At 39.6% G+C, this 17,108-nt stretch overlaps 1 protein-coding gene across 4 annotated transcripts in view; it reads right to left on the bottom strand.

The window, feature by feature from the left end:
• The window catches only part of kif5a (kinesin family member 5A), a 74,802-nt gene that overhangs the window by 39,254 nt on the left and 18,440 nt on the right, over positions 1-17,108 (bottom strand). For all 4 annotated transcript variants that reach the window (XM_031895597.1, XM_031895598.1, XM_012956286.3 and 1 more), the window contains 7 exon segments: positions 8,835-8,922; positions 7,067-7,140; positions 5,178-5,282; positions 4,170-4,218; positions 3,713-3,768; positions 1,083-1,170; positions 699-823 (listed from right to left, as the gene is read on the bottom strand). In XM_031895597.1, the coding sequence (XP_031751457.1) occupies positions 699-823; positions 1,083-1,170; positions 3,713-3,768; positions 4,170-4,218; positions 5,178-5,282; positions 7,067-7,140; positions 8,835-8,922 (585 nt within the window).

Genomic DNA, 17,108 nt, shown 5'->3' with positions numbered 1-17,108 from the left:
TACACTTTTATTTTTATATTTTATTACTTATATTTCTATTCAGGCCCTCTCCAATTCATATGCCAATGTCTCATTCACACCACAGCTTGGTTGCTATGGTTATTTGGACCCTAGTAACCTGCTCAGGTTCCAAACTCATGAACTGCTGTACAAAAAGTTAAATTATTCATAAACCAGACATTATAAAAAATGAAGACCAACTGGAAATAGTCTCAGAATATCACTTTCTACAAAATACTAAAAGTTAATTAACCATCAAGCTTGTTGGATTATAAGTGCACCAGTCTTTAGATCTCATTGGGATGTTGACAAAGCAATTTGTTTATAACTAAATGGCTGCACGATGGACATCTCTGATAAATATCCAAAACAAAAATGTAGAATTATCAGGGATTATCAGGTTTCATGTTGTATTCAGTATTCACGTTTTGGGGGTGTTTAGCCAATTTCAAAAATGAAGCATTTGGTGTATTCCTAATTATCTATATACTGAATACATTCTTTTAAACCAGTGTTCCTTAACCTTTCTTCTAAGTTGCCTGAAAATATGCTTCTGCGTCTGAATTAATACAAAGTTCATTTAATTTGTGTATCCCTTGCAATATTCAGTCTGCAAATAGCTTGGAGAAAGTCTATGTGCCAAGTAATATCGGGAAAGCATAAACAGAAAGCAGCCATGGAGTCACTCAGGTTCTAACCTTTTCACTTCCAGCCAGGTCAACCAAGTACAGCTTCCCACTGAGCTTCTGCTCCGTCTCAATGTTCTCTTGCTTAATATTGATAAGGAAGATGCTGTGGCTACGGGAACTGTGCTCATTCATGTCTAAAAGAGATAGGAACATGAGCAGTGTCAGCTTAATAAGAGGGAACAATGGAATACACAGTAAATAGAGTGAATGAGTGAGTGATAGAGTGAATACAATAAAAACAGCAGAATGGTAACAGAAAGCATAAATTGGAAGAAGTCAACAGTCATAAATAAACATTATACAATGGGAAGGAAATCTCTAAATGAAATTAAACAAACTCAAAAGCCATAAAATAAAACAGTAAGGTACTAGGATTTTCCTTTCAGGTCTCACTTGTTACTGCAACATGGCGGTTCGACTTCCCTTCATCAATGACATCAAGGATCTCCTCTGGGCTGGACACAAAGCGCTCGGTGCAACCCTGGAAAAGTACAATAGACAAAGCCCATGATAGGGTCAGTACAATTTAAAGACAAGCTCCCTACATGAATGACTATTGGATTATATATCCAACACTTTTGTCCATTCTTGAGGACACCATCTTGCAATTGGCCCATTGCCCCATAGCTGGTTATCCAGAATGAATTATATGAAATTAGATGCTGAATTACACAAATATATGTCAATATTTTCCTTTTTTTTCTATTATCTCGGTCAATAACTAGTTGCAAAATATAACAACTTTATGTTTTGTAACATAAATAATATAACAGCAACCTAAATTCTAAACAGCATGTATTTCTTCATATGGAACTATTTCACACAAATAGTATAATATATATTTCCATTATTCCACAATACAACAGAGGCTGTTAGTCAGTTACTATCTGTTATGCTGGGGTCTCATGGTCTCTTTTTTAATCTCCCTTAAAAGGAAACCATCCCTATTACAAAAAATTAACTTTTATAGTGGGTTTTAAAAAACTTGTTTTACAAATAAGAGATAATTTCTTAATGGGATGCGATGTGCAAAGTGCAAATTCAATTTCTTTTATTATTTTAGATGCAATGTATCTTTTATTATTTATTTTATTCCCTTTCCTAGCAGATGTACTAAAGCTCACTCCAATAATTGATTCCGCACAAACAGAATCTAACAAAATAACTGGCACATATCCTGCCTGTAGAGAGACAGGTTTTCTTGCGATTTTAAAAGAATGAGCTCTAACACGTCTTCTAGGCAAAATATCCCCCTAAAAGATATATTGGATCTAACTGTCATTCAAAATCAGACTCCCGCAACCTGCATGAAGAGAGAATGAAGAGAGATAGATGCTAAGAGTGGTTTAGTGAACAGTAACTTGATTATTTCAGAAACGGTACAGAGTTTTTAATTAATTATACTTATAAAATTACTTAATTCAGTATAATAAAACTTATATACACAATAGTTCCCCTTATTTCTGTACTAATTAAGGGCTCTTTATTTATTAGTGGCTTTCCAAATTATGAAACATTATGGAACGCTGTCACTAATATTTTTTCTTTTCAGCAACAATTGACGACTTCTACTTCAAGCTGCTTTTCCAAACCATCTGCTCACCTTACCCATTAGCCAAAGCTTTGATTCTCTAGTTCTGACTCCTAAAATAAAGTATCAAAGGTCAGGTCTCCTCCAAGTATGTGAAACATCAGCACAGACAGTGCTTAATCAACTATTTCTTTTGAACACAAAATGTTAGGCAGCCACCACCCCCCCAGTGACATTTATCGCTTACCTTTTACCCTGGGCTGGTACTCCTGTTAGGAGAAAACTGCACCAGCCCGGGGTACCTGCAGCGAGTGTTTGCTCTTCCTTCTTGTGAATCCCGGGGCCGGCGCATGCAGACAGTGAGTGAAAAAGCAGGTTTTTTGTTAAAGTTCAGCTTTTCACTCTACTGCACATGTGCACAAAGACAGAAGAAGGAAGAGGAGACACTGGCTCGCAGGTACCCCGGGCTGGTCCGGTTTTATCACCCCCCAGTGATGTAGCCTTTCCTTCTCCTTTAAATCACATTCGTTATTGTTACAGGTAAAAGAGAACATTTTCAGTGAATATGGTTTGTGCTAAACTTTTTGTCTTATTGTTTTATTTAGGAAATTTGTATGGCTTTTGGAAATATATTTTTCTTATTGTTAACTGAAAGTTAAGGCACATTCTACTTCCAGTTGTTAGGAGCACAACAAAGCAGCAGTCCGCTGAGAAGCTGTAAAGCTCTGTTGGGAATCAATCTGGGAACCTCTTGGTGGCTGACTGCTCCCCTTAACCACTGGGGTAGGACGGCAACCAATAAGTTTTTGTCTCATTCTCATTTTTGAACCTGGGTTTTCCATCATAATCCAGCAGTTTATTGCTTAGCCAATCAGAGTCAGACTTGCCTTATATAAACCCATCTACAGGGCACTTTGGCTAGTCACTAGCATTCCCCCCTCTTGCAGTCCTGTTTCTGCTCCAGCTCCATTCTGCTCCTGTCTTCATGCCTACATCCCACTTCTGTCTAAATTCCCACTCCTTTCCGCTCATGTCTGTCCTGTTCCTGACTGGTCACAAAAACAATTCCTCGCCTGAAGGACTGACCACCTATAAAAATCCCTTACAGAAGCTCTCTGTATAATGAGCTGCCCTTTATCTCAGACCCTAAGAAAGGCTACAGCTGGGGGAAAGTAAGGCGTTTGTTTATACAAAGCTTCTTCACATTTTTTTAAAATTGTTTACACACAGATATATTTATATATCATATATATATTTTTTTATATGTTTTTTAGATGTTCGTTATCAAAAGGCTTTTGCCCATACACCTTATTTATCATCGTAGTAACAGGAGCACCATGGATACAGTGTGCAAGATAAATGCTCAGGCACAGTCAAAAGTTAAAGAGCTGCTAATAAACTCAGTAATTACACAAATGTATTTCATAAAAGATTAATGAGTCTCATTCCACTGCCTCAGATTATCAGAAGCAGAATACATGTTGTTGCTCACCTTGACAAATGGAACGCGGTTTTTATCTTCATGAACTGAGAGATTGGTTTTAGATACTGGGAAAAAGATGAGAAGGAAGAAGGATAGATTATAAAAATAATTTATACAGTACTGTGAAGAGAGAAACTGAGTATATCTTGCTACATAACTGTCCCTGTTTCTATGTTACAAGATTTAAGATGCAATCAAGGTAACAGCAGATATAGATTCAGTGTGTTATTCACAACATAAATACATCAGATTCTTTGAACTTATCTGCAGTAGAGATCTGCAATGCGGTGCAATAACCTGCTGTCCGTGCCTGTCACTTATCATCAAAAAGTGTGTAAGACTTGGGAGTAGGGAAGCACCAAACCCAAACATAATGGATTTGGTGCATCCCTACTCCCTAGTCCTACACACACTTTTCAGTTACAGATCAAAATCATGCAAATAGCAACTTATATCCGATACTTACCATCAAGCAGGTCTCTTATTTTATCCAAGTAAATCTCAAAATAGGAAACCTAAAAAAGAAAAATGCATGATAGTTACAAAGACTCCCTCAGTCAATCCACACACTTGCAATTGAACATCGTGAGGCTATTGGTACAGCACCCTACATACCTCTCTGATTATCTTCTCTACTGGGCTTATGAAAGGGCTAATGTCTGATATTATTTTTGCCTGGGTGTATGCAGGCTTTCCCATTGTTAACTCTTAAATGCATCATATTACCATTACATTGAAAGAGTTCAGTACTATAAGCTGTACATATGGATGTTTGTGTGTGTTGGAAGGTTCCTATAGGGCAGTGATCCCCAACCAGTGGTTCATGAGTAACATGTTGCTCCTCAACCCCTTGGATGTTGCTCTCAGTGCCCCCAAATCAGGTGCTTATTTTTGAATTCCTGACTTCAGGCAAATTTTGGCTGGATAAAAACCAGTAGTACTGCTAAACAGAGCCTCATTTAGGCTGCCAGTCCACATTAGATCTACCAAATAGGCAATCACAGCCCTTATTTGGCACCCTTATGAACATTTCTTATTCTTGTGTTGCTCCCCAACTCTTTTTACATTTGAGTGTGGCTCACGGGGAAAAAAGGTTGGGGATCCCTGCTATAGGGGATGCACACACACTGCATGAAGACACATAGTAAACCTAGTAATTGCATTGAGCACTCTCAAACATTGGATCTAAGGGCATCAGTGTCGGGTATTATATTTGCAGTGCATCTGCAATGTTGTCACCATCCATTTAAACACTAAGAACGCAGTTTGCCACAAGGTACATTATTAACTAGAATGCACTGAACGTTGAAAGCAGTTACAAACACCCAGTATACATGCCCCGAAGGAATCAAAAATAAATTAGGAAAAACTGATGACTAAGAAAGAAAGAGACAGCCAAGAAATATCAAGGTCAATATCTGCAACCACGGAGGTACTGAATGGTAGGCAGCTGATACTGAACCCAATAAATTACCTTTATATGAAATTCCAGGTTCTCATCCATGGCATAAATATGGTTAAAGATATCCCTGGCAATCCTTGGAATTATTCCCATCAATTGTGGGTCATGAAGTTTTCCCTGTAAAACACATTCACGGCTGTCACTTTTCCACTGCAATTTTCCGGAGAGAATTAATTCGCTACAACACAGCAATAATAAACCCAAGCTAATAATAACTGCAACATGTGTGAATAATGCTACATGAACCATATATATATATATATATATATATACATATATATATATATATATATATATATATAGCCATTGCACTAATAGATACAGTGCCCTGATATATACCTACCATACATATATATAATATGTCTATATTATATAAGATATATATTTCTAGGATGCTTCCAACCATAATCATAAAAACTGCTTCTGCTAAGGAATATTGAGTAAATGTGAAAGTTGTATAAAGGTCATTAGCTGGTATGAGCCATGGGAAGATTCAGCAACATATATGGATTGCAAGCAGCCTGCCAGGATAATCAATAAGTGACACTGATATCTGACTGAATCTCAGACAGAGAGATGATTTGCTTTCCCATTTATTTCCCTTTAGGCTGATGCGATTGGTAAAATCCTCTGATAATTTCTCACTGAAGGGTTATAAAACTTTGGGTTGGGTTCTGGCTTGGTTGTTTTTATACTGAACCCTATATCTACAGTGTTGGATTGGTCCAGCAAGACAGCAGGGGAATCGAAGTGGTCCCGACCTTAGTGGGTCTGTGCAGCAGGTATATGCGTCCTGAAGGTCAGGTACTTCATTGGGCCCTTGGGTCTCCAGTTATGGTGACCACATCACTTGAAAATTTGCTGGGCAGCACTGATTGCATTTTAATTAAACTGCAATCAGTTCAGCCCTACTGGCTGGATTTTCTAGACATGTCCCTGATTTACAAGTGACCTGGTTATTCTATCTCCAGTGTGACACTGGTCAAATGTTCAACATAGGGGGCTAAGAGTTCACTGTTTAAGATTTAGAATTGGTGTTTAAACATAACATATATTAATTTAACTAAATGTTAATGATTTATTGCACGAATCATTTCATAAAAGAGCTTAGATGTTTTCCATACCAGATGCCTTAGTAAGGCATTTATCAGTGTGGTGTCTGTGTGTGTGTATCAGCTACGACTCCCATGACAACAAGCTAACACTGCAACTGACTGCAATGCTGCAATGAAAGAGATGGCTTGCCAGTAGGAGTTAAAAGTAAGGGGCTTAACTAGTCCTCCAGCTGTGACTACTGCTTCTCTCTGGCGGTTGTGCCATGCTACACTGACAGCTGCTGGATAAGATTACATGGCAAATGGAAGCCAATAAGGGACAACAGGAGAGCAGCAAAGGAAATCTACAGTCTAAGACAGGTACAAGGAGCCGTGGGCGGTTTATGTAGAAAGAGGGAGGCCAAGGAAATGTGGAAATGTATGAAGTGACAGTATGAAAGGTACAATAAGAGAAAAGTAATATGGTGCAAAACTGGTGCAAAAGAAAGCAGTAAATGAGAAATACAGTACATAACGGCACATAAGGACCCAATGGGCTAAACTGTTCCCCAATTGGAAAAAAAAAAATCTGAATACAAAAGCAGTCAGGGAGTGTAAAATAAAGGCAGTTAAGTAGGTGGCAAACATGGAAGTTGAGACACAGAATCTCATCTGTAATGAATGGAACCAAATTGATAATCACTATATACAAGCTTTCCTGCAGCAGTGATTGCTGAGGAACAAAATGCCTATATTTGTTGTGTGAACAAAGAAGAACATCAGGAAGCCCTGATCCTATAACAATATATTTCTGATAATGCATGTAAGTGGGAGCTTATTGCAGCCTTACCTATTGCAGAGACTTACCTCCATGGTGTGGGTCTTCCCAGATGCAGTCTGCCCATAAGCAAAGATTGTCCCATTATACCCTGCCAGCACATCTAAAGTGAACAAAAAGGGTTAAAGGTTTTCATTCTATGTGTAAATAGTAAAGTAATGACTATATAATGTGTAACTAATAATGTAATGACTATTATGTAATCATAACAACTAATAAGGGAAAACCACAATAAGCATTAGTTCTACCCTGTGAGAATTATGAGCAGTAAAGGGGCAATGCTGTACAAGAATCAATAAAAAAAATCCCTAGCGGGCCTTTCTGCATGAAACACACAGGTCTACCAAATAAGCAACATTTTCTATTAATGGGCAGTACTGAGAGTGACAAACTCCTGGTCATTAGCAGAAAAGTGAGGTTTTTAACACTGTGCAACAAAAGTAAATAATTAATATAGACTGCCCTAGAGTTGGATCTGAAGAGACACCATTTGGGGCTTATTTACCAATCCTATGGGTGCAAGAACTGAAGCTTTTAAGCAGCAAAAATGACAGGGAGCAGCTGACCCTGTAGGATTAGTAGGTGCAATCCACACACTGAATGTTGCATTGGAGCTTAGAGTGAGCTCAGAATGAACTCCATATAAGCACAAGGGAGCACTACTTAAAGTAGAAGGAAAGGTAAAACTAAGTAAGTTTTATCATAATGGTCTATGTAAATACAGTCATAATCATGCACAGAAAAGTTTCACCTCTATCAAAAGAAACACCGGATTTCTTGTGTCCTTTTTTGTAAACATGTTCTTTGTATCAGACTTGAGCTCTCAGAAAAATCCTTGATTACCGGGGCCAGAGTCTGCGAAGCTTTCTCCTGCTCTCCCCTCCCATAAGAATTGATAAAACTCACTCCCCCTACCCTTAGGAATGTGTAATCTGAGCTGCCAACTGCTAAAGCTGCAGCAGGAAGCTACTGAGACCAAGCTAAAATGGCAGCTGCAATTTTAAACAAGCATAGGGAGCTTCTAGGGCTCTTTGCTCAGGTATGGTAAAGCTTTCTGCAGAATGGTGTTCTAGGTGGCCAAAAAGAGAAAATTGCTACTTACTATTTAGCCTTCCTTTGGGAGTTTTATATTGTAAATATTATACTGTGAGTCAATCCCTAAGCTCAGGTAACTGATGAGAGCATTTTCTGTGAACTAGGAGTAAGAAGGAAGCTACTGGGGGCATCTTTATAGACACATATCTTCACTGCCGTAGGGCTGTTGTGGCCTTGGGTTGGTACAGAAGCCCCAAACATGTCGTGTAACGTGTTAGAGACAGAAGTTTAAGTACATGGCTTACATGAAGGACATGCAAGAAAGTGGACGTTTCAGGAGACGCCTATATGGCTCCCACTTGTAAACCCGTTGTAGTGTCAAGGCATTCTATTCTCCATTTTAGCACTTTGCACCTTGCCCCACCATGATAAAGGGGCCCTTGTAGCTTAAATACTTTTAACTTCAAGACACACAGATACATATTCTACAAAAAAACTAAACACTGTAGTATTTTATTTACCAGTATTTGAAGATATCTGGCCATGTTAATCTCAAACCTATATTCGGTGCTAACATTACTGTATTCATTATGCAGTGATTTCCCTGTTTCAGACTGCTTCCACATGTTAAGCACAGTGTAACTGCAAATACAGTCATTCTATTTTCTCACCATAACCTTCAGATCAGATTTGCCACCGATGTTATTTTATCACAGGTAATAGTGCTAACACATATATACGGGGGGGGTCATTGGTTGTTACCTTTAACAATCTGCATAGCGCAGGCATGATAGACTTGCTCCTGAGTTGTGTTCGGAGGAAACACCCGATCAAATGCATAAGGCTTACCCTAGAATGAGAAAATAAATGTTAACTGAAACAATCCAGAAGCAATTGAAACTGGCAGATACAAACAGCCCTTGCACAGAGGATAGTAATATACAATTATTAAAATTCACTTTAATTGTAAATGGGCCTGGTTCTGTGCACACAAACACACACAAGTCCCTCTATCTTACTGTATACTGAAGGGGAGATAAACGGAAAACAGAGACAACATCTGCTTCAAGATCACAATAAAACAATCAATCATATCTGACTAAGAGTCATTCAATAGACTGTCTCTCATCATAATTCTGATTATAATTAATAAAGCAGCGCTTCAGCAGTCTACTTGTTAATTACCAGCATGACAGTATTATCTAGGATACATTCAGGGTAAGCGCACTTTTCCCCAAGCACAAATCATCCAGCAAAAGGTAATTGCTTTTTACAAAATGACTTTGAATCATGTTGTAAAAAAGTTACATTTTAATAAATATTCATGGCTGTTGTTTATGTATTTGTTCCTTAAAATATTATACTTCAGTTGTGACATCTCTCTATTATTGTACAATACAGGCCTTGCTGTATTTGGATTTTTATGGCCTATCAATAACATTGGCACCCAATCATTCTTACCAGCAAGGCTGCAACCCTATTGCACACTCTGTGGGGAAATCATGCTACAAAATTGCACCAGATGTACATTAGAACAGCTGTATCTGGAACTTCCAGCTGAATATGTTACTTATGTTATGTTACTTTTCTGTTAATGTAAAATTCAATATTAATGAAGCAACTACACAAATTGGCCCTTTTCTAAAGGCTTAAATTTTGTCATTTATGATGTCCCTGAGCACAAGAGCAAGCACTATGAGTGCTCATTCAGAGGACACTCCTACCCAAGGACTGACTGTGTGTTATCTGCATCTTACTTGGAGACCGGAACTAGGGGTAGGCAGAAAAGGGACAATGGTCTAGGGCTCAATGGGTGGAGTGACATCAACACGTGCAAGGAGGAGGTTACATGATGGAGGGCTGATTGCCCTGGGCACCCTATCAGCTTGGCCTGGCACTGCCTTAATATGAATAAAAAGCCATCTGGCATAAGGTGCAGAGTATGCCATTGGCAGGCAAAGACCAACTTTGTCCTGCATTGATAAGGTTGGCAGTAATTCCAGGACAAGAAGGAGATCCTGCTCGCACACGCTTAGCTCACCAAACAAAATTAGCGCTCGGTGCACACTGCTTGGTGGCATTGGCACCCTCCCACAATCCAGTAGCAACAAAAAAGCAATGGCACCCTCCCACAATCCAGTAGCAACAAAAAAGCAATGGCACTGGCGGAGGTCCAGTAATTACAGGACACCACTGCAGCCTGCATCCACTGTGCTGTATTTATTCATAGGGGCGGCCACAGGTCTCTGTGCCCCAAAACAGAACACGCTGAGCTGCAGCAATTCTAGTAGCCAAAGAATGTCAGATTGCGCCCACTTTTTCTACTTTGCACACTGCCTTCCCAGTGGTAAATGACCCATCTTTTCTTTCTTTATTCCCCTTTACATCAGTGGAACATGATGGAGAAGAATGAGCATTACTTGTCCAGTAAATCATTATAAAATGGATATTTGGGGCAGGGACTCAGAGCTCCAGAGTTGTAAAGGTTATATATGTGAAATTACTCTGAAGCATTTTGGACACATAAACTGACTTGTGTCTATCCTGATATATTTCTCTGCTCTAATAATATTGTGTGATATAAATGTCTCATGACAGGCTGCCAGGTCCTGCACTGTTTGCAAATTGTTGTTTTTTCCATGTGTTAATACTGAGTTGGCTGAGGCAGTGGGTCAGTGAAAGCCATGCATTAAATGGCCTAAATGTCATACAGAAATATAAACTGAATTATTATAGTGATACTGGTGAAAGGGGAATATGCCCTTTGATAAAGCCTTTTTGCTAGAAGCAATTGAAGTCACAGGAGAAATCGCAGCAGGTTTAGTACTGTGCTGTGATCCCTTTTCCAATAGTGGGACTGAGAAGAATCATTTCAGAAAGGTTGCATTTCAGGAAGGACCCCTTTTTTCAAATAAACAAGGAATATTGTTCCTTTTAATTAGATTTCTTACTGCCTCCCACCAACACCAACAGCTGCTTATGACCAGAATAGTTTTCTCTGTTTACCCTGTGGACATCGCTCCATCAAGCAGACAAGATATGGTTCTAGCCTGGGCTTGCAGCATGGCTGTTATGCTATTTTATAAAACAAAAGGAAAGGCTGGAATCCATCACAAAGTCTAAATTGAACTGAGAGCATGGGTGCAGCTGGCTGGGACGGTACCCGGGGCATTCTTGTAGGTGTAGTTATACTGCATATTAAACGCAAGGAAAATGTTGCCTGGCATGGCAGGAATATATTGTTTGGAATACTAGGCTTGGGAAGAGTTAAAGCAATCTGAGCACTCATTGCCTCAACTGTGCCAAGGAAAAGAAATGCTTCCATGGAGTGTAACTGAAGGTTCTGCTGAGTCTTCTGTGTCAGATTTATGGCTGTAAACTAACACTGCCATTAGTTTGACATACAATGCTCACTGAAAGGCTTCCATTGCATTCTGCGGGAGACGTTTATTTCGAAAGCATGCAGTTAGCAATGTGTGGTCTTTGATACGCGTTTGTGCGCACTATTAAATGGACCTACTTATTTCAGGGGTCAGGGTCAATTTAATGGGATACAGGTTACATTTTAAAGGAGTAACCCCCATTCTTATCCCTACTCCTGTAAGAAGAATAGTTTGTCAACAGAGATAATGAGTTCTAAATAAAAAGTCTGGTGTTCCCTCCCTTAATTGCACTGAAGAACTAGGAAGTTGAAAACATGAAAGCACTTTCAATGTCATGTTTCCCCTACTTAGGGGCTGATTTACTAACCCACGAATCCGACCCGAATTGGAAAAGTTCCGACTTGAAAACGAACATTTTGCGACTTTTTCGTATTTTTTGCGATTTTTTCGGCGTCTTTACTAATTTTTCGTTACCAATACGATTTTTGCGTAAAAACGCGAGTTTTTCGTAGCCATTACAAAAGTTGCGTAAAATCGCCCGATTTTTTCGTAGCGTTAAAACTTACGCGAAAAGTTGCGCCTTTTTCGTATCGTTAAAACTTAAAAGGTGCGAAGTTTCGCGTAAGTTTTAACGCTACGAAAAAAGCGCAACTTTTTGCGCAAGTTTTAACGCTACGAAAAATCGCCAGATTTTACGCAACTTTCTTAATGGCTACGAAAAACTCGCGTTTTTACGCAAAAATCGTATTGGTAACGAAAAATTCGTAAAGACGCCGAAAAAATCGCAAAAAATACGAAAAAATCGTAAAATACCGATCATTACGAAAAAAACGCAATCGGACTCATTTCGACCCGTTCGTGGGTTAGTAAATGTGCCCCTTAGTGTGAGACATAACAAAACCACAGACATTTCTTAATTAAAACAATTTACAACATAACAGTATTTTTACATAAGCACTCTTTATTGATTTGATGTTGAACAAGGGGGTATACTGCCCCTTTACGCGCATAAGGACAAACATTTGATAGGTGAGATCACAGTGGTTGAATTATGTCCTTGGCAAAACACAATTAAAGTAATGAAGATGTTTGGCTCATTTGGAACTTGCATGAAAGGTCTTCATCGGTATGCTTAACTGGGTAATAAACTAGAGTTCCAAGGTATTCATCTTAATATTCAGACTATAAATTCTATATTAAATATACCACAGAAAATGGGAAAATACAATAATCAATGTAATGAATGTATAGGTTAAGATCAAAGGGCTTAACAAGAAAGTTCACCTTGAAATTAACATTTAGAACACAATAGATTGACCATGTTTTTCTCATTTTTTATTTTTTAAGGTCATATATTTATTTTCAGTCCTGGCGAACCACTTTCTCTAGTTTGCAATTAAAAATAGTATGTTGCTAGTGACCCCAGCAACAAAATATAGGATGTTTACACTGATCCTCTGCTTCTGATTTATTGTCATTCTTATTTTTATTGCATATTGATCTGTTAGGGCCATCCACTATTTGTTTTCCATTCTGATTTCTAAAATACACTACATAATCAAAACTATACAGATGCCCCCTTCTAATTATTGGCACAGGTGCCACTATATTCTACAAAGACATTCTTGTCAATTCTGTGCTTTCTACTTTGTGGTAATAGTAAATGCCGGGCCAAGAGAGAAGGCAAACTAGCTATCGACATGCCTACCCACTCCCCCTGCATGTTTGTACTCTCACACGGGGCAGAGCAGGGGGTGGAGTTATCAGAGTGATAGATAAGAGGGTGGGTGGTGACTAGAAGCCCAGACCACCTGCTCATCACTGCCAAAATTGCATCCTGCTGGACCCTTAACTATAGGTAGAAAACAGGAGAAATACGTGCCTAGTGCCCCCCAGTGTTGCCCCTTAGGCACATGTCTGTTCTACCTACCCGTAGTTCTGGCCCTTTCCTGTCTCAGCACAATGATGACCATGTGTACAAAGCAAAGTCCGTACAGAATGGGTTTGCTAAGGTAGGGGTGTAAGAACTTGACTATCCTGTACAAAGTCCTGCCTCGACCCAATTAAACATCTGTGGGAACACCAAGCCAGGCCTGATCTCCAACATCAGTGCCCTTCTGATGTATGAATGGAAGCAAATCCTATCTAACAATAATAAACATCTAGCCTTTCTAGAAAAGTAGAGGCTAGTAAAGCAGCAAAGAAAGGAACAAAAAAGTGGCACCTCCAGGATATCATAAGAATGCAGAATTCATGTCATGCACAGCTCAGTCTATGCATATGCTCTATTTGCTTAAGAGAAGGGAACCCCTTAACTCTGCCAGATTTACCCACAAGTGTCTAGGAAGGATTTTCTTTAAAAACTGTAAATATTTGCTTTTCTGATGGTGTCATCTCAAGTGTAACCTTGGGTGACTATAAAGAAAATATGTCCCTGGTGCTGATGTTTAAATGCACAGTTATAAGGAAAATCATGCACTTTGTCACTCACCAACAATATTTATCTCATATTTATCCCATAGAATCCATTATGCATATAATGCATATGATCATCAATCAAGGTGACACGCAATTCTATGCCTTAGCCAACTATGGTGATTCATCCTATATAGCTTGCATTGTATGTAGTACGGCTAAACAGCAATACAGCAGTCATTTATTGCTGTTCAAGCAAAATTCACGACTGAGAACCTCAAGCTTGATTAGAATGTTAGAGTTGTGTCCTGAAAGCCTCCCCCCAACAATAACTCCTCTGAACTCTGAACATTACAGCATGTAACAGACAGGTAAAAGTGTTCAGAAGCTCTATTGCCTAAAATGAAGAGCAAAGAGCAAATCAGCACTTGGCGTTGACAATTTCAAATAAATTGAAAATGATGAGGCACAGCAAATCTGCATCAGGAAACAGGATTAGGTGTAAGAAGATGGAGCTCATTGATGGAAATGGTCACTTTACAGGATTATTCTATCTATTCTAAAAGTAGACAAGAGCTTCTCTAACCTAAGGGCTCTGGCTCACGGGGAGATTAGTCGCCCGCTGCAAAACTTCCCGATTTCGGCGCAAGTCTTTTTCGGCGATTTGCGCGAAATCGCGCCGCCGCGTCTGCCATCCTGCCGGCGACTTACATGTTCGCCGGTGGGATGGCAGGGGTAGGCAACTCGGGGAGATTAGTCGCCCGCGAACAGGGAGTTTTGCCGCGGGCGACTAATCTTCCCCGTGTGCCAGAGCCCTAAAGATTATTATTGGGAATTTGTAACTGGTAGGTTGCAGTGTCCTGTAAACTAAACCCCCCCCCCCCTCCCCATTGTTCTACATTGATTTCTTTGAACACTAAATTGTATTATAGAAAGGGCTTCCCCTCTCAGCAAGCAGTTGGTATGGTTTCCTCCCACACTCCAAAAACATACACGCAGGTTAATTGGTTCTGAATAAATTAACCATAGTGTGTGTAAATGTGATAGGAACATTAGATTATAAGCTCCTCTGGGGCAGGGACTGATGTGGATGATCATAATGAAATATGTTGTACTATATTAATAGGAAATAAATAAGAAGCCTTAGGGTGTGCCAGTGCCCGGCTGGGCACCCCAAGGCACCTCACCACTGCACTGCTCCTACCCCAGCACGCATTAGTTCCTGCGCAGGTGCATGCATGCTGACAACGAGAAGAGGAGAAGCGCAATACGTTAGCACAAGCGCAACACCTGCACCATTACCTGCAAGGAACGGGCTGTGTGGGGACTAGGATTCAGAATAGGGGAGTAGAAGAGGTAAGTGCCCAGCACCCCAGCATTGTGCCCTAGGCACGTGTTTACCCCTAGTTCCGGCCCTTGGATGTGCAGCTTGTTGTAATCAGCTCTATTCCCTAAATCAAAGGACAACTTAATCATTGAACCAAAAGAATGCCTAAAGCTTCAGCACTTGTTATGGTGTTGTTGTACATGCCCAGAGGCACAGAAAACCTATGACATTAATGAAATCATTGTTGACATCTGCCTTCAATTTTCCGCTTCTTTACTTGTACTCCATGTTCTATTACTGGCCTTCTCTGCTTCTACATATACGGAGAGTATAAGTGTGCAGTAAAGGGGAACTCCACCTAAACACAACTTAATACTTTTGAAAAGTAAACATAATTTTAAGCACATTTGCTATATACATCAATTAAAAAATATGCAGTCATTTCATGATTTTTATGTAATAATATGGTCTGGAACAGTTACCTAAGCCTCGCCCCCTGTTCCCCTGCGGATCTGGCTGATTACTTTGAGTCTCAAATAAAATGTAACAATAGTCGACTCTCCCCAGCCTGCCTTCAGCCTGCATCCTCCCAATCCCACAATTTCCACAATCACACACGTGATATCAAAGTGCAATGCATTGTGGATTATGTAGTTCCTGCATGTTGTCTGTAAGCTATGGAGAAGTTGTTACAGTTCGTAACATCAATGTTTTAGTCCCTCCTCCCCTGCCAGGATTTCAAATGATACAGAAGAGGAGAACTGTTTTGCAGCTGGATTTAAGTATATAAAAATGGTATTTATTGATACTTTTTGAAGGAACAGATTCCACTGATAGGTATATTATGGGTTTCTGTGTTGTGTGGGGCTCTTTAACAAATTTTGGTTCACAAGCCAGAGTTCCCCTTTAATAATGATACTGGTCATGAGCAAAAATAACAAATATGGGGCAGAGGAACAGAGGCTTTCAAACAAACTACCAGGTACCAGGCTTTTAAAGATTCACTTAAAACCAAGCTTTTCATCCAGGCCTTTAACCTAACCACTGAGCAACTTGACCACGCACCTAACCCTCTCAATCTTTCCTCTCTCACTCACTCACTTACATTCTCATTATGCACTTACCTTTACTTTCCTAACCAACAGGAACACCTCAGCCACACTCACCATAAGTCTAACTTCCTTTCCCTCCTAAGGTGGCCATACATGGCTTGTTTGGCGCATTTGCCAAATGAGTTACTGTTTCCCCTGATATGCCACCTTGGATGGGCAATATTGTGCTAATCCAATTGTCTGGCCCTACGGCTGAACGATTGCACTTGTGAAGGAGATACAATAAGTCAGAGCAAGGACCGCAGCCGATTTTTGGCCAGATATTGCTCAGGGAGGCCTATTGGAAGGCCCCTGAATCGGTCTAAAGGACCTGAATCAGCAGCTTAAATCTGCCCATGTATGGCCACCTTTAGATAGCGAGCAGGGCCCTCAAATGTTCTGTATATGTTACCCACTATGTCTTGTATTTGTGTCCTCTTACTCTGTAAAGACATTGGCAATATATAAAGAAAAATAATAATTTACTAAAATTGCTCCCCACAATAGGCACTGAACAGCACTCTTTGTTTGCTACAAAAGCTTTATTTTTATTGCTCCTGGGGGATGTTGGGAATCGTAGTTCTACAACATCTGAAGAAAAAATAAATATCCTGGCTCACTCTTTAGAACCATCTTTTAGTAATGCTAAACAGCCCTGAGATTTATACAACCACCACAGCCTTAAAATGTCTCTGCCTCTTTCTCTTCTGTTGATTCTGTTCCATTATAGTGCTTTTCAGAAAATTACAGTTTAAGCTCTGCACCATGAAACACAGATGGCAGAATGTATTAGATCTGTAAATACGAAAAACGGCCAAAA

This window comes from Xenopus tropicalis, chromosome 2 (genome assembly GCF_000004195.4).
Source record: "Xenopus tropicalis strain Nigerian chromosome 2, UCB_Xtro_10.0, whole genome shotgun sequence".
Lineage (NCBI taxonomy): Eukaryota > Metazoa > Chordata > Amphibia > Anura > Pipidae > Xenopus > Xenopus tropicalis.
The sequence above is the reverse complement of the archived record's forward strand: the minus strand, read 5'-3'. Positions and strand labels throughout refer to the sequence as shown.